Source organism: Elgaria multicarinata, chromosome 14, assembly GCF_023053635.1.
Source record: "Elgaria multicarinata webbii isolate HBS135686 ecotype San Diego chromosome 14, rElgMul1.1.pri, whole genome shotgun sequence".
NCBI lineage: Eukaryota > Metazoa > Chordata > Lepidosauria > Squamata > Anguidae > Elgaria > Elgaria multicarinata.
In genome coordinates this window covers 29,235,432-29,256,247 of record NC_086184.1, presented here as the reverse complement: position 1 = coordinate 29,256,247, position 20,816 = coordinate 29,235,432, and the positions used below count along the sequence as shown (strand labels likewise).

Genomic DNA, 20,816 nt, shown 5'->3' with positions numbered 1-20,816 from the left:
GGTTCTGGATGGGGTTGCACTCCCCCTGAAGGAGCAGGTTCGTAGCTTGGGGGTTCTCCTAGAACCATCTTTGTCACTTGAGGCTCAGGTGGCCTCGGTGGCACGGAGTGCTTTCTACCAACTCCGGTTGGTGGCCCAGCTACGCCCCTACCTGGACAGGGATAACCTAGCTTCAGTTGTCCATACTTTGGTAACTTCCAAATTAGACATGGGGCAGCCTTTGAAGACGGTCCGAAAGCTGCAGTTTGTGCAAAATGCAGCGGCCAGATTGATAGCTGGAACAGGGAGATTTGAGCATATAATACCAATTCTGGCCCGCTTGCATTGGCTGCCTATATGTTTCCGAGCCCAATTCAAGGTGCTGGTTTTAACCTATAAAGCCCCACATGGCTTGGGACCGCAATACCTGATGGAACGCCTCTCCCGACATGAACCTACCCGTACACTGCGCTCAACATCTAAGGTCCTCCTCCGAGTGCCTACTCCGAGGGAAGCTCAGAGGATGGCAACAAGGGAGAGGGCCTTCTCGGTGGTGGCCCCCCAACTGTGGAATGATCTCCCCGATGAGGCTCACCTGGCGCCAACATCGTTATCTTTTCGGCGCCAGGTCAAGACTTTTCTCTTCTCCCAGGCATTTTAACAGCATTTAATGATGTTAAGTTATATAAATGTAATAATAAATAAATTTATATCCCACCTTTTTTCCTCCAAGGAACCCAAGGCAGAGTACATAATTGTCCTCCTCTCCGTTTCATCATCACAACAACAACCCTGTGAGGTGGGTCGGGCTGAGAGTCTGTGACTGGCCTGAAGTCACCCAGTGGGTGTCCACGGCCGAGTGGGGACTAGAACCCAGATCTCCCGACTCCCAGTCCAACACTTTAGCCACTACACCACTCTGGCTGTTCTTATGCTCTTAGGGGGACTTACCCCTGGGTAAAGTGTTCCTATGGCTGCAGCCTTCCAACCCAGTCCTACACAGATTTACTTGGTTGCAGGGAAGCTCCGCTGAGCTCAACAGGACTTTCTCTCAAGTTACACGTCCCTCTGGAGGGCAGCTGTAGCGCTGCAACCTTTGGTTTGTTGTGTGAGGAGTGGGTGAGATTTAACAAATGGTGTGTGTTGCAAACACAAGCAAAAGCATGTGTGTGTGCATGCGGGCGGCAATGGGGTCCAGAAATGTTAAGGGGAAGGAAACAGGCTTGCCAACTTTTTTCACCAGCCCTGTTCCCGTGCTTTTAAAACAACAAGTGTGAAAGCAAGGAAAACCCCGTAGGGGAGTAAAAAATAGCCAAAGGCAAGGGTGGAACCAAGTAATCTTCTACAATAATATTATTAGTAAAAGTTGCGCAGAGCGGTAAAGCAGCAGTTTCTGCAGCTGAAACTCTCCCCACGGCCTGAGTTCGATCCCAGCGGAAGCTGGTTTCAGGCAGCCGGCTCGGGTCGACTCAGCCTTCCATCCTCCCGAGGTCGGTAAAATGAGTATCCAGTTAGCTGGGGGAAAGGTAATAACGGCCGGGGAAGGCAACGGCAAACCACCCCTCTATAAGGCCTGCCAAGAAAACGTCAGCGAAAGCTGGCGTCCCTCCAAGAGTCAGTAATGACTCAGTGCTTGCACGAGAGGTTCCTTTCCTTCCTTTATTAAAGTGCCAGGTGCCTACGCGTTTCGAACGCGGTTGCGTTCTTCCTCAGGGCTTTATAACGTTAGTGCAGTTGTCTGCAGAAGCTGCTAGGCTTTTCTCTCCCGCATTTCTCTACTGCTGCCCTGTGCCACTCTTTGCTTTACTACTGTTTCTGCATTCTTTATACGTTGGAATATTTGCCCAGCCTGCTTTAATATAACCTCTGAGCATGTGTGGTTTTGCATTTTAGGCTCACTTAAATCATAGCCCTGTCCTGGCCATGGGTATAAAATGGAGTCCCTTTTGCTGCCCTGGGACAGTATCCAATGTTAGTCCTCCGTACAACAGATCTACTGAAATGTACGGAACTTATTTATGTATTACATTTTGATCCTGCCCAATAGCTGAAGCCCTCTGGGCGGTTCAGAAAAATGTATATATGTTAAGCCTATGTTGAGAAGACCCATTGAAATGTATGAACCTTATGTTGGTCTTGCTTAGAGTAGACACCACGGAAAGGAATGAAAATGTATGTTAGCCATGACAAACTGGAATCCCATTCATTTCAATAGCCTGGTTCGGAGTCAACGGTTGTTTTCCATTTTCTTCCTATTAAACCAACCCCCCTCCTCCAGGTTTGATTAGCGTGTCATCCGAACCGGCCAATGTGTCTACTCTCCGTAGGCCTCACGAGTGGGCCACTAGGGTGACCCTATGGAAAGGAGGACAGGGCTCGTGTACAGAAAAGGGAAGTTCAGCAGGTGTCGTTTGTATGCATGCAGCTCTTGGTGAAATTCTGCAGGAGCTATACTAGAGTGACCAGATACAAAAGAGGGCAGGGCTCCTGCAGCTTTAACTGTTCTGATGAAGAGGGCATTTCACCAGGTTCTCCATATATACCAATGCCACCGGCTGAAATCCCCTTGTCTGCGCAACGGTTACAGCTGCAGGAGCCCTGCCCTCCTTTCCATAGGGGCACCCTCCCGGCGGGCCCTGGTCACCTGCTGCTCTGGGTCGTGGGGCCCAGGCCTCCAGCCCCGAGGTCTGCCCCCAGCTGCGCCCCTGCCCAGGTGAGCCGCGCCCCTCGGCGACGCCGCCGCGTAAAGGCGCCGGCGCCGGGCGGGCTGCGCAAGCTACGGTGGCGGCCCGCAGGACGCGTCGTCGCGCCTCGGGCGGCGGGAACGGGTTAAGGCCGTTGCCTGGAGACCCCGCCCGGGCTCGCCCTCCCGCGGGGCCTGGGCGTCGTGGCGCGGCGCCGGCCCTGCTCCGCCTCCTCTGCCTCCGCCTCGCCAGCCCGCCAGCCCGCGCGCACCGGCTGGACGCGCCTTCGAGGCACCCGCACCCCCCCGAGCGCTGCTGCAGCTGCTGGAAGGCGCGGCCGCCGCGCTCCGCAGCCCAGCCGACGACGACGACGACGCCCGACCTCGGCTGGCCCCCGGCCGCTCTCCCCGCGCCCCAGCCCGCCTAGCAGAGAACACGCACCCCCGCCGCGGGGGGCGCCGCCGCCGCCAGCATGGCCGAATTCCCGGCCAAAGTGAGCACCCGCACCAGCACGCCCGCCGGGGCGCCCGCGGGGCGCGCCTCCGCCTTGGACCTCGAGTTCCTCCGGTCGCTCTTCGGCATCTTGATGGTGGTGGAAATCGTGAGTACCGGCCCCGGGTGCTTTGTCGAGCGGCCTTCGGGAGGGGAGCGTGTCTCTGAGCGCGTGCAGAGTGCCCGCCCCACTCGCGCTCTCCTGCCGCGCCTTACCCGCTGCTGGGCGCTTTGCAGAGCCCGGAGAGGGCCCGCAGCAGCCGGAGATGGCTGGCCTTAACGTGCTGTATGGGGCGACTGGGCTGGGGAGTCCATTGCCTCCAGGTTTGGGGTTTCAGCCATGTCGCCCCTTTCCCCTGTTCCGTAAGTCGATGGAGTTGGGGACATGGAGGGGGCGCGCGATATCTATTCTTGGGTATCTAGTTTGGGGGCAACTGGGGGGGGGGGGGGAACCCGAAGGCGAGAACTGCGGGGGCAGCCTGGGACCTGTTGAATCCAAGGCTGGCAGAAGGTAGGACCGGGCGCTCTCCGGGGCGCGTTGCCCAAATGCGCAGGGACTTCTGCCTGAGATGGTCTCAGGGGTCTTCTAGACGAGGCCCTTATTGCGCCATCGTCCTGCCTTATTCACGGATTCTTAAGGGATTTCAGAAATCTCCCACTTGCAACTCTCCCGTGTTTCCCCGTCGCTTCTTCCGTCTTTCTTCTTCTTCTTCCCAAAGAGCTGCGCGGCGCCTTCTGGCCGCTGGCGCGGTCTGGAAGCCTCCTGGCAACCGCAGCGACCGCTAAAAAGCCTGCGTTCCCTCTGAAGCAGCGGGATGAAGACGAATGCTTGGGTCGGTGGGTGGGTTTTTGCGCAGGAGGACTTGTGAGCTGAGGACTTGTGATTTGCAGATCACAAATTCCTGGGCTGGGGATGTACTCAGAGGCGCCCTGGTCCTTTGTTCTTGGGTATCTCCACCTGCCCGAGTCTGTTTTTTGCTCCTGGCTCCGGTTGGAGCTTTGTCGCTCCAGCGAAAAGCAAAGCCCTTCCAGTCACCCTGAAGCCTCTCCCTGCCCTGGCCGCCCAAGGCGGTCACCTGCCCCGTGTTTGTTGGCTTGGGCCAGCCTGGACTGCAATGTGTCCTGGTGTTTTTGCCTGGGGGAGGGGTCTGTTCTGCGACAGACCCACACGCCTAGCGTGGGGCAAAGAGGCATGGGGGGATGTTAAGAAAGGGGAGACCGGGAGAAGGCGAAGGGGTGATTCCGGACCAAATCTGGGAAGCCCTTCTTTCAAGGAAAGGGCGTAGGGAAGAGAGGAGAGGCTGCCGAGGGGGGTGGGATCCGAAGTTGGGCAGAAGAAGCCGGCCAGGGGGAGAGCGCGGAGACAGCCGGGCGAGGGGCAAGAGAAAGCCCCACTTCCGTAGCCATCGGAGAGGGAGTTTGGGCAGGTGCAGCTTCTTTCACTCCGGCCTTCAGTCCCCCTTTTGACAGGTGCCCGTTCTTGTCATAGAACAAGAAGCAAAAGGGTTAAAATGGGGAGGGGGGTTGCTAGGAACTAGAGACAGATGCAAAGGGTTAGGGTTATGGTGGTGTGAGCCAGTGTGGTGTAAGAGCCAGTGTGGCATAGTGGCTAAAATGTTGGACTGGGAGTCGAGAGATCCCGGTTCTAGTCCCTACTCGGCCATGGAAACCCACCGGGTGATTTGGGGCCAGTCACAGACTCTCAGCCCAACCTACCTCACAGAGTTGTTGTTGTGAGGATAAAGTGGAGAGGAGGACAATTATGTACTCTTCCTTGGAGGGAAAAAGGTGGGATATAAATGCAAAAATAAATAAAGGGTGCCTGAGAGCTAGCACCGGCCCCCCTACCCAGATGTAGGGCCATACTTAGCTGCAATTGGAGAGTGGGGTGGGGGTGGGGGTGGCGGCAGGGCTTCCACATAAGTGCCCTGATGCTGCATCAGACCGAGGGTCCACCTAGTCCAGCACTCTGTTCGCAGAGTGGCCAACCAGCTGTCAACCCAAGACCCACAAGCAGAACAAGGTGCAACAGCACCCTCCCACCCATGTTCCCCAGCAATTGGTGCACACAGGCTTACTGCCTCTGATACTGGAGGTAGCACATAGCCATCAGGGCTAGTAGCCATTGATAGCCATCTCCGCCAGGAATTTATCCAACCCCCTTTTAAAGCCATCCAAATTGATGGCCATCACTACATCCTGTGGTAGTGAGTTCCATAATTTAACTCTGCACTGAGTGGAGAAGTACTTCCTTTTATTTGTCCTGAATCTCCCACCCATCAGCTTCGTGGGATGATGGGTTCTACTATTTTTAGAGAGGGAGAAAAATGACTCCCTAGCCACCTTCTCCACACCATGCCTAATTTTGTACACCTCACATCAGTTACTTTTTGGGGGAAGGGGGGCTTCGTGGTACTCTTCTGTTGAAACTCATGGGCCATGTAAAGCAATGAGTTCCTCTGAGCATGCACAGACTACTTTTTACCTGTGCAATGTCAGACTGCCGGGGGTGGAAGAAGAAAATAATATTTTTGCTCCCTGTCTGCAAACAAACACTTCCCTACAAATAGAGGACAGGGAGAGGGCTGGAAGGGAACCTTCCCCACTGACATGTTAGCCTTCTACTTAAGAGTTTTCTCAACTCCTAAGAGGGAGCAGCTTCTAAACCTATTGTAGTTTCGGGGAGGGGGGCAATGCAGGAGAGTGTGTCGACTAGATAGGGTGGATTCCTGCATTGAGCAGGGGGTTGGACTGGATGGCCTTATAGGCCCCTTCCAGCTCTACTATTCTATGATTCTATAGGTGTTTGCCCTACTGCCTGTTGCTGTGTACAAAGATCTATGCACTGTAATGCTAGTCCAATCTTCTCCAAGCTGATCCCCTCCAGATGTGCTGGACTCCAATCCCCATCATGCTGACTGGTGTTGATGGGGTTTGTAGTCCCACACATCTGGAGGGGGCCAGGTTGGGGAAAGCCACTCTAATCCAATATTGTATTAACAGAAGAATAGAACAAGACCTCTTCCTTATATATCTATATGCACCTATATTGTAAGCCGCTCTGGGCAGAGATTTGTGCCCTCATTCTTTGCAATGTAGTGGTGCCCTCGGGCAGACTTTGGGCTAGATGTCGCGGGCCCTATCCAGTGGAATGAGCAGGAGGGCCCCCGAATGCCGCAAAACCCATTTTGAAGGAAGTGAAGTACTCCATGTTACCATCCATCCCTGGTAAGGCGATTAAGTCCCGAGTCTAAAATTACTTAGCTGCATCACTGCATACGTGGAGTTTGTAGGGCAGGGTGAAGGTTTTGTCTGGCACCTTGTCTTCCCAGGGAGGTGTGTGTGTGTGTGAGTATGTAGGCCTTGTTCTCCTTGGGTGGCCTCTGTGTTGTCCCACTTCAGCCTGGAGGACTCACAGGACAGAACGCACCTTGCAGTGGAGGCTGGTGGCTCTGATTCAGCGGAGCAGTGAATCCGCTCTGGACTTCAGTTAGAACTCTAAAGGAGCTCTCCAAGTTCAGACTAGTTCTGACTGAAACCCAGAGTGGATTCACTGCCCCACTGACCTTGGAGCCACCAGCCTCCACTGGCTCCTTGGTACAAACAATCCCACCCACCCCCCACCCCATGTAGAAAAGTGAGGAAGCTTCCAGCCTGGTCTTCCTCCTGAGGTGCTAGTTTTCTATCTGCATGGTTGATTTCGGACTGTGGGGGGAACTTTCAGTCACATGAGCCCTGCCCCACCCCACCCTGTCACAAGTTGTACAGCCAAGATTTGGGATTCTATGGACAACCACCTATCAGGGATGCTTTAGGGTGGATTCCTGCATTGAGCAGGGGGTCGGACTAGATGGCCTTGTAGGCCCCTTCCAACTCTGCTATTCTATGAGTCTATGGATATGATTACCACTTCGAGGAGAAGGAGGCCATTGCAGCTTCTGAAGCTCCTACGTTTTTACGTCCCTGTGTCAGGGGAGGTGATTGCCTTCCATCCTTCATGGTTTCCCCCATTGCAGCCCTGTTCCTATCTTCTCTACACCTGACAGGTAGCTGAAAATGGGTGGGGGCAGGAGAAATGGAGGTGGGCACAACTTCCCCCCATCTCAGAGCTTTAGGCCAACGTAGAGTGGGGCGGAAGAATGGTGTTTCTTAGTTACAGCCCCTGATTCTCCTTCCGGGGGTTCCTGATTCCCCGCTGCCCCTCTTATTCTCCCTGTCCCAGGCAGGTGTTTCTTGGGACCCCCTGCTTCCTTGCACCCACCTCTGCAATAGCCCCTCCACTTGCCCTCTTCCCCACCCCATGGAAGACGATCAGGCCAGCCTCCCCTAACTTAGTGCTCTCTAGTCATGTTGGATTGCAACTACCATTATCCCCAGCCAGCCCAACATATCTGGAGAGTGTTGGGAAGTTGGCGGCTCTGAAGTCACTGAGGCAGTGAATCTGCTCTGGGTTTCAGCCAGAACCCAAAGGGAGCTATGCAAGGTGTGAAGCCAAAACCCGAATCACCTCGGAGAGCTCCTTGAGAGTTCTGACTGGTTCCGGCTGAAAACCCAGAGCGGATTCACTGCCCCACTGACATTGAGACACCAGCCTCCACTGGCTACATTAGTGAGTCTGGGAGAGAAGGGCTGAGGGGTCCGTCAAGGAGACACCAGAGTCCTCCTGATGCATTTTGCTGCCCTGCGGCTGTGATGACTCAACATGACGCTACACTCTGTTAGGTGCAGCCCCGAGATAAGAGTCCAAATGCCCTATCTCCTACTCTTGCAAAGGGGTGTGTCTGTGTGTCCGACATACAGCTGACACCATCTAAGCATCATGCAATAACTTTGCAGGGAATCCTTCGACTGCGTGTTCCTCTTAAAACGTTGGTGGCACCCCAGGTGAGATGAGGGAAGCTGGATTAATCCTGAGTGGAGGTGTGTGTGTAAATGTGTGCATGAGTCCATAATGAGGGGTGTTCTTCCTGTGGCTCTTGCACTCCTGTTGTTTCCAGAAGGGATGGCCGTGTTAGCCTGTTAGAGCAAAAAGTCTTATGGAAGACCAACAAATTTATTAGGGCATTTGTGGACTATTGCATTGTGAAACCACCAAATTACAATTCATCCAGAACAACAAAGAGTCTTGTGGCACCTTAATGCCTAGCAACTTAATGCCTATTCTGGCATAAGCTTTCGTGGACAGGCGTCCATTTCATCAGATGCATGAAGTGTTATTCTCAAACTGGCAGATTTATATACCCACGCGTAGGGCTGGATGGCAGCGGAGAAGGAATTGAAATGCAGAAAGTGCAGACAGTGTAAATTACTGTAACCATTGCCATTAATAAATGGTTGTCGGGAGATAACACAGACATCATTGCGATGCTGAGCCAATTAACCTTGATGATAAAAACGTTTGGCCTTTTTCATATCGCAAGAAATAGACATTAATCTATCAATGAATTGTACTTCAGTACTTTTGCATTGACATGCTTTGAAATGGCTTTCGTCAAGAATGGCCACTTTAAGGTCATTTACAGGAGTCAGTAAATGTGACAGACACAGATACCAACCCTACTCAGGAACATTTGGATCTTGAAGGATGATATATTGGGACCTTGGCTACGTAGCGCTGCTGTTAAGTTTGCTTGACCCTCTGCGTCCTGCCCCAGCCAGGTCTGTTTCCTACTTCTCTCCTGTGATCTGTTTGATTCATTTTCTGGCTTGTCAAGTTTAAGCCAGGCTTCCTCAACCTAGAGATGTGAAGGCCTGGAAAAAAACCAGAAAAATTAGGGTTTTCCCCCCGTTTTTTTCTGAAGCCTTTTTTTGTTTTTCGCCCGAAAAATTGAAAAAAATGAAGAAAAAAAGATTACGGGATGTTTTATTTTAGCATGATGAATAAAATGTTTAAGACAAGGTGTTCAGATATTTACTTCTCCAAATGATTTCAAAAAAACTGTACAGTATCAGATTATTACAATGTCTGTGCACCAAGGACAAGCAAGTCCTAGGTTACAAACTGAGACTACAACTCTCAAATGCAAGAGCAAGATGCATTTCTGCCTCTAGGGGGCAGCACTGCCACTGAAGCAGGGACTGAAACTAATACTGTATTGTATTTTATATTATAGTTTTATACTGTTGTTTTATATTATGAATGGTTTTAATTTTTGTGAACCGCCCAGAGAGCTCCGGCTATTGGGCGGTATAGAAATGTAATAAATAAATAAATAATAAATAAATAAATACTGATAGCTATAGGTCAGAAAATGAGTCTGATTAAATTTCATGCATATTCATTGAATCTTGGTGTGTCTCCCCCCCCCCCCCATTTTTCTCAGTTCTTTTTATGGGAATGGGGGCTTTATGTCTTGACACTGGAGGACTAGCGGAGACACAAATAATTTTCTTTGTTACTAATGTTGGTGGTTTCTTCAGTTGTTGTTTTTTAAAATTGTTTTTTGTCTGCTCCCCATAAACTGGCAGAACCAAAAAGGTTCCTTACAGTTCAGGTGTTCCTAACAGCTCAGGAGCTTGTAGCTCCATTTGTTACCAAAAAAAAGTTTAAAAAGTAAATTAAATTTGTAATAATTGTTTGAATACACTAGTTTTAATATACCAAATGTAATAAGTTTATGCCAAACCAACATGGACATAATTACATTTTATGTTCCTAAAGTAACAAAGTGACTGTCAATCTGTAAAAAGTAGGGATGTGCTCCACTTCTAATCAGACCGGCGAATTAGAAGTGGAGCGGGGTGCTTCGCCTCCCCTTAAGGCGGAGGCGAAGAGGATTGGGGGGCCGGCGGAGTGTGGCGAAGAGGATCGAGGTGAAGGCGGATCCTTCGCCTCGATCCGGAGCTCCGCCGGAAAGGTAAGTGGGGTTTACCGGGCCCTGCCGCTGTCGCTGTCACCCATGCGGCGACAGCGGCAGAGCCTGGTAACCCCCCCTCCTCTCCCTTACCTGCCTCCGTCTGCGGTCCCTCGGCTTCTTCAATTGAGCCCGCGGTTCAACCAGGAAGTCTCGGCCGCACTTGCAGCCCAGACTTCCTGGCTGAACCGCGGGCTCAGTTGAAGAAACCGACGGACCGCGGACGGAGGCAGGTAAGGCCCCCCTTCCCCTTGGTCCCTTACCGGGCTCTGCCGCCGTCGCTGCACGGGCGGCGACGGCAGCAGGGCCCGGTAACCCCCACCCGCCCTCCTCTCCCTTACCTGCCTCCGTCCGCGGTCCCTCAGCTTCTTCAATTGAGCCCGCAGTTCAACCAGGAAGTCTTGGCCAAACTTGCAGCCCAGACTTCCTGGCTGAACTGCGGGCTCAGTTGAAGAAGCTGATGGACCGCGGACGGAGGCAGGTAAGGCCCCCCTCCCCCTTGGTCCCTTACCGGGCTCTGCCGCCGTCGCTGCACGGGCGGCGACGGCAGCAGGGCCCGGTAACCCCCCCTCCTCTCCCTTACCTGCCTCCGTCCGCGGTCCATCAGCTTCTTCAACTGAGCCCGCGGTTCAGCCAGGAAGTCTGGGCTGCCGAGACTTCCGTCCGCGGTAAACCCCCCACCCTCCTCTCCCGGCCTTACCTGGCACCACTCCCCTCCACTGCGGAGCTCCGCGGCGAAGAGGAACGGAGTATGGGCAGAGCGGCGCGGAGCGGGCCGATCCGAAATTTTCGGATCAGCCCGTGGGGCGGAGCGGGGGGGTGTGTCCGTGCACACCCCTAGTAAAAAGTGCTAATATTGCATTATTTCAATTTTTCTGAAAATTTCCGTTTCCCCCCGGGAAAAAACGGGTATTTTCCATGGCTTCAAAATTTCCAGAAATTTCACATCTCTACCTCAACCTGATGCCCTCAAGAGGTGTTGGACTCCCGGATGCTGGAAGTTTTAGTCCAACACCTCTGGGGGTGGCACAAGGTTGGAGGACATAACAAGAGCTGTGGTGGGTCTGACCCAGCTAGTCCAGCATTCTGTTCACACAGTGGCCGACAAGCTACCTGTGGGAGACCCACAGGGAGGACACGAGTACAGCAGCACCCTCCCACCCATGTTCCCCAGCAACTGGTGTACTGCCTCTGATACTGAAGGAAGCATATAGCCATCAAGACCTGTAGCTATCAATAGCCTTCTCCTCCATGAATTTCTCTAACCCCCTTTTAAAGCCATCCAAATTGGTGGCTGTGCCACGACATGGGCTCTTTACCACAGGCCTGTCCACGGACACTCCCTGCTCAAGCTAAGCGCCACCACTTTATGAGTCTGAGGTGAGGGACAAACGCCACCTTTCTACAAACTATGTGGAGAAAGAAGGGGTTACACAGGAATAATTTCAGGAATAAAATAATGCGCTGTGAATTTTATGTGCTGATGGTGAATTAATGTCAGAACAGGTGTTATATGTATATAACTGCAGATGACAAATGCCAAGGAGACACGTGGAATTTTTGTGGTAGTAAAACAAACTGAATAAAAATTTATTTCAATGTCCGCAAACTTTGTTTCATAATAAAACTTTTCAGACCCTTGTTAAAACCTCTCATCCAATCCTTTCTCTCTTCTCATACACGCTTTCCTTTCTCTCACCCCTTCACTCTTGAACGTCCTTTATTATCAGGATTGTTTAATATACACCAACTGACTGTCTGCACACTACACTCAAAAGACAACCTTCTTTACCCTGATCCTCTAATTCTCCCCTCGAACCAAGGGACTTTAAAAACAACCCCCCCTTTATCACCTCAGTCATTCCCTTATATATCCTCCTCCCCACTCCTAAGATATTCAGTCTCCACCCACTCAGGTCAACATTGTAAACACAATAGACTTACAAATACATTAGGGAACTGACTTGTGGGGTGTAACGCCACAGTGGCCATCATGATACCTTGTGGTAGTGAGTTCCATAGTTTAACTCTGCACTGTATGAAGAAGTCCTTCTTTTTATCTGTCCTGAATCTCCCACCAATCAGCTTCATGGGATGCTCCATTGGTTTCTAGCTTTATGAGAGAAGGAAGGCTGGTTTAAGGACTTCCTTTTGGCACAGAGCAAACAGAAACCTACAAAAGGTGGAGAAGATCTAATCAGCAAAGGGAAGAAGACTTTTGAGTGAGGCAGCTACTGGGGTGGTGGGGTAGGGGAGTGAAAGCTGCCCTATGCCCCCCAACTAGCCTGCTTAGAACCTAAGAAGAGCCCTGCTAGATCAGAACAAGGATCCATCTAGACCAGCACTTTGTTTTCACAGTGGCCAACCAGCTGTTGACCAGGAACCCACAAGCAGGACATGGTGCAACAGCACCCTCTCACCCATGTTCCCCAGCAACTGGTGTACCTAGGGCAGCACGGTTACTAACAGGGACTGGCCGACGAGACCACATCAAGCCAGTCCTTTTCCAGCTTCATTGGCTGCCAGTCCAGGTCTGGGCCCAATTCAAAGTGCTGGTATTAACACTTAAAGCCCTAAACGGCTTGGGGCCAGGCTATCTGAAGGAATGCCTCCTCCCATATGTACCTGCCTGGACCCTAAGGTCATCCTCAGGGATCCTTTCCGCGAGCCCCTGCCAAAGGAAGTGAGGCAGGTGGCTACCAGGAGGAGCAGGGCCTTCTCTGCTGTGGCACCCCCATTGTGGAATGAGCTCCCTAAGGAGGTTCGCTTGACACCTACATTATATGCCTTTAGACGCCAGGTGAAGACCTTTTTATTCTCCCAGCATTTTAACAGTCAATAAATAAATTTTAACTCAGTGTTTTAAATTTGTAATTTTGCATTGCTGCTGTTTTTATCTGGTTGAGCTTTTATATTGTATTTTATAGTATGGTTTTATACTGTTGTTTTATACTTTGAATGTTTTTAATTTTTGTGAACCGCCCAGAGAGCTCCGGCTATTGGGCGGTATAGAAATGTAATAAATAAATAAATAGGCTTACTGCCTCGAATACTGGAGATAGCACACAGCCATCAGGGCTAGTAGCCATTGATAGCCTTCTCCTCCAGGAATGTATCCAACCCCCTTTTAAAGCATGCAAAATGGTGGCCATCTCTACATCTTATGGTAGCAATTTCCATAGTTTAACTATGCACTGTATGAAGAAGTCCTTCCTTTTATCTGTCCTGAATTTCCCACCCATCAGCTTCATGGGGCGACCCCATTAGGTTCTAATATTATGGGAGAGGGATAGGGTGACCATATGAAAAGGAGGACAGGGCTCCTGTATCTTTAACAGTAATGTAGAAAAGGGAATTTCAGCAGGTGTCAATTGAAGAGGGTGAAATTCCTTCTTCATCACAACAGTTAAAGCTGCAGAAGCCCTGCCCTCTTTTGTATCTGGTCATTCTACTATAGCTAGTGTAGCTTTAACTGTTGTGATGAAGAGGGAATTTCACCCTCTTCAATTGACACCTGCTGAAATTCCCTTTCCTACATTACTGTTAAAGATACAAGAGCCCTGTCCTCCTTTTCATATGGTCACCCTAAAGAGGGAGAAAAAGGTCTCCCTCTCCCCATTCTCCACACCACACATAATTTTGCACACCTCTATCATGTCTCCCCTTTCCCTCATTTTCCAAGCTAAAGAGCCCCCGCTGTAGTAAGCGAGAAGGAAAGAAAGAGAGAAAGAGAGAGAGAAAGAAAGAAAGAGAGAAAGAAAGGGAAAGGCTACCAGAGGGGAGCGGCAGGGGGAATGTCAGCAGCAACTGGTAAAGGGACTTTGGGGCACAGAATCTTTTAAGGGAAAAAGAAACATGGTGCAAAAGCAGTGAGGGCCCCTTGCACTAAGGCCCGGGTAGCCCTCCCTCTGGTACCAGCCCTGCCTGAAAAGCTGCGAGAGGCCGCTGGGCACTCTCCAACTTGGTGTGATCCCGCCGATTTGACCAGCTCTGCCCATGCTTCTAGTCCACTTAGGGAATCTACACGTCATTGTGAGGGTGCTTACATGCGCCCCCAGTGCGCCCCCACAACGACTGTGTAGACCGAGAAAGAAGAGATGGAGGAAGAGGCGGCGGCTGGGGAACCGGCCGGCCGCGTCCTTGCCGCCGCCGCCTCCCCGCCGGCCTCCTGCTGCCGGGGTAAGAGCCACCCGGGTCGGAGAGCTCGGCTTCCGCTTCCGCCGAGCTCTCCGACCTGGGTGGCTCTTAGCCTGGCAGCAGGAGGCCGGCGGGGAGGCAGCGGCGGCAAGGACGCGGCCGGTTCCCCAGCCGCCTCCTCCTCCGCCTCTTCCTCCGTCTCTTCTTTCTCGGTCTACACAGTCGTTCTGGGGGCGCACTGGGGGCGCATGTAAGCGCCCTCACAACGACGTGTAGATTCCCTATGCCTGGGCTGATGTGGGGACCGCAGAGTGCAGGATGCCCTGGAGTTCGCCAGCGCCAGTCTCTCAATAGCCCTTTGGTGCCGGAAGGATCATGCAGGAACTACTGTGCTTGATGCCCATGGGATGCGTTACCCATTAATAAATGTTGAGCTGGATGGAAAGAACCTTATTCTTTTGTTGTTGCTGCTGACTTTAATATAGCGGGTCTGTTTCTCACCCCGATCTCCCCAGATGAGTCATGATATGAATCCAAATAGTAAGGGCAAGGTATTTTCTCAGGTTTACATCAGGCAGCAGGTTTTGGTTGTCATAAAACGGCAGCAAATGGTTAGTTATTTACTTGGTTATGATTGGATTTCTGCTGTCAGGGATGGGCAGAGGTGCTTATGGGATTTTCTGCTTCGTCTACTGCAATAACGTGGCCGGCTCTGGGTGCTCTGGGCCTGGACCTGGCTGGTTGAGGCCTGGACCTGGCTGGTTGCTGTGGGTTGGACCAACCCTGTTTTCAGCAGTGTGCAGATAGTGGCGTAGTGGAACCAGCGCTCACAGGGTCAAAGTGCTGGGAACGTTTGGGTGGGGCAGGGGCGGTGGCATCATCCCCACCCCCTTCAGCCTACCCTGTTTCCTCTGCACTTAGCTGCAATCTGCACAGTAGCTGGAGGCAGGGAACTGGGTTTTCCCAGCAACAATATATTACTGGCCCCATTCAGATGACACCTTAAACCACCGCTTTAACCACGGTGGTTAAGCCAGAAAGCCGGGCTCCGTTCAGAAGACACTTTAAACTACAGCTTTAACCATGGTGGTTAAGCCAGAAAGCTGGGCCCTGTTCAGAAGACACCTTAAACCGTGGCTTTAACCATGGTGAAAAAAGCAAAAAGCCTTATTCACCATGGTTAAAGCCGTGGTTTAAAGTGTCTTCTGAACAGGGCCCAGCTTTCTGGCTTACCATGGTTAAAGCTGTGGTTTAAGGTGTCTTCTGAATGCTGTGTGTTATCCCAGTAGTAATGCAAAGTATTTTGGGGTGGTTTGGACTTCAAGGAGCAGTTATGACACATTTACTTTACAAAAGACCTACAAAAGACATACCCTATTTCTTCCATTCTAAGACGCACTTTTCCCCCCATATAAACATTTCTAAAAAAGGGGTGCGTCTTAGAATCGCGGGTGTGTCTTAGGGTTTTTTTCTGTTGGTGGTACTGAAATCGATGGCATCTTACAATGGGAGAAATACGATAATACAGAGAGAGAGAGAGAGAGAGCTGTCAGCATTTTGAATTCTCCTTGGGGTTATGGACTATCGTAATAAACATCTTCTCTTCGAAATTTACCACTATGCCACCGTTTGCAGAGCTGCCTTGCCTGGGAATTATTATTATTATTATTATTATTATTATTATTATTATTATTATTATTTACATTTTTATATCGCCCCATAGCTGAAACTCTCTGGGCAGTTTACAAAGATTGAAAACATTAAAAGCAATCTGCAAAGTGTAAAAACGTAAAAAAAATACACAACAGACATTATACGCAGAGCCGACATACATCTAATAACAACTTTGAGCAATTAGCCAAATCATAAAACAAATCCGGGGTCAATTAAAACTCACTACATGCTGAGTTTTACAACAAATGTCTTGAGCTAGTGAGAAGCAGATAATAACAACACTAAAAAAAAATCTGGCATCAGCCCTGGTGTTTGTCCAACCTTGTTGGATGCTGACACTGGGCCTGGTGTGTCTTGGACGGTGAGAATAGTACTGTTGCAAGTAAATAAGTGAGCCCCCTGTTTCACCCATGAAATGTTAGAGGAGATGCGGTTTTCCTCCTGTCATTGCATGTTAAAGGGCTAAAGACATTTTAAAAATAAAATAAAAAGAAGCCAAATATTTTAAAGGAGCTCAAAATTCACAAAAATCCAGAACTTCGAGGGGCCTGGGTCCCGGCACCTGCCCACCACTACAACCGTGCCCAATGCCTGTCCTTTTACGATGCAATCTGACGCACAGTTACTAGAGAGTAGACCCTGAAAAACTCAATGGGACTGGTCTCTGAGTGAGCAGACGCAGGATCACGTCTTCACCCCTTTGTTGTCTGATGGCTTATTGGACCCGCTCCCATCAGAGAGCTGGGCTGGTCGAGGCTCAGCACCCACGGATAAGTTTGTGGAACTGCCGGGCTGGAGGTGGGCGTTGCAAGCATCTGTGCTATGCCAGCCATGAGAACGACTCCTCGGAGAGGCACGAGTGGAAGCCTGGCCGCCTCAGCATGTCCAAGGATAAGACACGGGGGTGGGAGCCGGTGGGCTAGTGGCCATTTTGAAGTGCGGGCCCATGCTGATCATGACAGTTCCCGTAGCACCCGCACCCATCAAGTGCCCTAAAATTCAGGCTGCTGCGTTGATCCATATCAACAAACCAGTTCTGGCAGTTTTCACTTCCACCAGGAGTAGATCTTTTTGTAAAGGTCTTGGGTCTGCACTGCCCATTCAGTCAAGCGCCTCCAAAATACAGGGAATGCTGACAACTCAATAGCCCTGTTCAGAAGACACCTTAAATAGGGTGACCCTATGAAAAGGAGGACCGGGCTCCTGTATCTTTAACAGTTGTGTTGAAAAGGGAATTTCAGCAGGTATCATTTGTATATATGGGGAACCTAGTGAAATTCCCTCTTCATCACCACAGTTAAAGGTGCAGGAGCTATACTAGAGTGACCAAATTTAAAAGAGGGCAGGGCTCCTGCAGCTTTAACTGGTGTGATAAAGAGGAAATTTCTCCAGGTTCCTCATATATACAAATAACACCTGCTGAAATTCCCTTTTCAATACAACTGTTAAAGATACAGGAGCCCTGTCCTCCTTTTCATATGGTCACCCTACCTTAAACCACAGCTTTAACCATGGTGAATAAGGCAAAAAGAGCCAGTGTGGTGTAGTGGTTAAGGTGTTGGACTGGGAGTTGGGAGATCCAGGTTCTAGTCCCCACTTGACCATGAAAACCCACTGGGTGACTTTGGGCCAGTCCCAGACTCTCAGCCCAACCTACCTCACAGGGTTGTTGTTGTTATGACGATAACATGGAGAGGAGGAGGAGGATTATGTACGCTGCCTTGGGTTCCTTGGAGGAAAAAAGGTGAGATATCAATGTAATAAAATAAATAAATAAATAAAATAATAAATAAAAAGCTTTACTCACCATGGTTAAAGCCGTGGTATAAGGTAGGGTGACCATATGAAAAGGAGGACAGGGCTCCTGTATCTTTAACAGTTGCATTGAAAAGGGAATTTCAGCAGGTGTTATTCTTATGTATGGAGAACTTGTTGAAATTCCAGCTTCATCACAACAGTTAAAGGTGCAGGAGCTATACTAGAGTGACCAGATTTAAAAGAGGGCAGGGCACCTGCAGTTTTAACTGTAGTGATGAAGAGGAAATTTTACCAGGTTCCCCATATATACAAATGACACCTGCTGAAATTCCCTTTTCAATACAACTGTTAAAGATACAGGAGCCCTGTCCTCCTTTCCATGTGGTCACCCTAGTATAAGGTGTCTTCAGAGCAGGGCCTACGGTGTTGCTACAAAAAATCCAGTGGAGGCTGGTGGCTCTGATGTCAGTGGAGCGGTGAATCCGCTCCAGGGCTAGTTCTGCACTGCTGCTTTATAGCGGTATTGAAGTGCAGTAATAACTGTTGCGACACATGACACATAACGGCTTTCAAAGTGTTATTTCCTGCCTTTTATTCCACCTTATCCAAAGTACCGCAACAAACGTCATTGGGTGTCCTACGAGGTATAAATGCGCAAGGGGGATATAGCATTGCAACCCCCTGAAGAAGGTTTAATGTAAAGTAAGAGGCCGAAATGCGTCAGGCTTCTCCCCCCGCCCCCACCTCCCCGGCAATAAAGTCATTTATAGCATCCTGAGAGTATTCTCCCTTTTTGTGTACACAGAATATAATGCCTCTTCTAAGATGCTGCATACTGAGAGGCGCACAACAAAGTAGGCTCATTTTCTACTCTTGTTTTCTTCCTATGCAAATGCGCGCAGCTTTAATCCATTACAACATCTACGATTAAGTCAGCTAAGATGATGCCTGGCTGGCAGTCCTGCGAGCAAGGCAGAGAGAAAGAGGCACAAGATTGCGGAAAACGGGTGAGCTGGTTCTCTGACATCAGGACCTGCCGGCGACAGAGTCTTTGTCTCTTGCCATTTCAAGCCAAATACAGATCCTTGACAGACCTAACTTCCTTTTTCCAAAAGAGGCTGGTGGCTGTGTGGCCTAGTGGTTTAGGAATCATAGAATCATAGAATAGTAGAGTTGGAAGGGGCCTACAAGGCCATCGAGTCCAACCCCCTGCTCAATGCAGGAATCAACCTTAGAGCATCCCTGACAGGTGGTTGTCCAGATGCCTCTTGAATGCCTCTAGTGTGGGAGAGCCCACCACCTCACCAGGCAACTGATTCCATTGTCGTACTGCTTTAACAGTCAGGAAGTTTTTCCTAATGTCCGGCTGGAATCTGACTTCCTGTAACTTCAGCCCATAAGTCCATGTCCTGCACTCTGGACACTAAAGAATGTTCAAACTATCGGACAGTGGCACTTATTTCACATGCCAGCAAGGTAATGCTCAAGATCCTTCAAGGTAGACTCCAGCAATTTATGGAGCAAGAGTTGCCAGATGTACAAGCTGGGCTTAGAAAAGGCAGAGGAACTAGAGACCAAATTGCCAATATCTGCTGGATAATGGAGAAAGCCAGGGAGTTCCAGAAAAACATCTATTTCTGTTTTATTGACTATTCTAAAGCCTTTGACTGTGTGGATCATAACAAACTGTGGCAAGTTCTTGGTGGTATGGGGATACCAAGTCATCTTGTCTGCCTCCTGAGGAATCTGTATAACGAACAAGTAGCAACGGTAAGAACAGACCACGGAACAACGGACTGGTTTATGATTGGGAAAGGAGTACGGCAGGCTTGTATACTCTCACCTTACCTATTCAACTTGTATGCAGAACACATCATGCGACGTGCTGGGCTTAACGAATCCAAGGCTGGAGTTAAAATCGCAGGAAGAAACATTAGCAATCTCAGATATGCGGATGACACCACTTTGATGGCTGAAAGCGAGGAGGAGCTGAGGAGCCTTATGACAAAGGTGAAAGAAGAAAGTGCAAAAGCTGGGTTGCAGTTAAACCTCAAAAAAACCAAGATTATGGCAACCAGCTTGATTGATAACTGGCAAATAGAGGGAGAAAACGTGGAGGCAGTGACAGACTTTGTATTTCTGGGTGCAAAGATTACTGCAGATGCTGACTGCAGCCAGGAAATCAGAAGACGTTTACTTCTTGGGAGGAGAGCAATGACAAATCTTGATAAAATAGTTAAGAGCAGAGACATCACACTGACAACAAAGGTCCGCATAGTTAAAGCAATGGTATTCCCCGTAGTAACCTATGGCTACGAGAGCTGGACCATAAGGAAAGCTGAGCGAAGGAAGATAGATGCTTTTGAACTGTGGTGTTGGAGGAAAATGCTGAGAGTGCCTTGGACTGCAAGAAGATCCAACCAGTCCATACTCCAGGAAATAAAGCCAGACTGCTCACTTGAGGGAATGGTATTAAAGGCAAAACTGAAGTACTTTGGCCACATAATGAGAAGACAGGATACCCTGGAGAAGAGGCTGATGCTAGGGAAAGGGGAAGGCAAAAGGAAGAGGGGCCGACCAAGGGCAAGATGGATGGATGATATTCTGGAGGTGGCAGACTTGACCTTGGGGGAGCTGGGGGTGGCCCACGACAGCCGACAGAAAGCTCTGGCGTGAGCTGGTCCATGAAGTCACGAAGAGTCGGAAGCGACTGAACGAATAAACAACAACAATAATGTCTCCCCTCAATCTTCTCTTCTCCAGGCTAAACATGCCCAGTTCTTTCAGTCTCTCCTTACAGGGCTTTGTTTCCAGGCCCCTGATCATCCTCATTGTCCTCTTCTGAACACGCTCCAGCTTGTCTGCATCCTTCTCAAAGTGGGGTGCCCAGAACTGGGCGCAATACTCAAGAGGAGGCCTAACCAGGGCTGAGTAGAGGGGAACCAGTACCGCATGCAAATTGGAAGCTATACTTCTATTAATGCAGCTCAAAATAGCATTTGCTTTTTTTTGCAGCCACATCACACTGTTGGCTCATAACATGCCTGCGGAACACAAGTTGGTCAGTTCAAAACTTTCTCCCAACACATCTAGAAGGTGACGTGATGGAGAAAGTTGGATTCAGTGGAGGCTGGTGGCTCTGATGGCAGAGGAAGCGATTGTCTTCTTTCCTTGATGGTTTCCCAATTGCAGACCCCTTTCCCCCGTTTGAGAAGCCTGCCTGGACCCCTGGAGATCT

General features: G+C 50.1%; 1 protein-coding gene across 1 annotated transcript in view; it reads left to right on the top strand.

The window, feature by feature from the left end:
* Window positions 1-2,819: 2,819 nt before the first annotated feature.
* PLLP (plasmolipin) overlaps window positions 2,820-20,816 on the top strand; it is a 37,113-nt gene continuing 19,116 nt past the window's right edge. Inside the window, exon 1 of the mRNA XM_063141374.1 lies at window positions 2,820-3,264. Coding sequence (XP_062997444.1) covers window positions 3,136-3,264 — 129 coding nt within the window. The 5' untranslated portion in view covers window positions 2,820-3,135. The remainder of the gene's footprint in view (window positions 3,265-20,816) is intronic.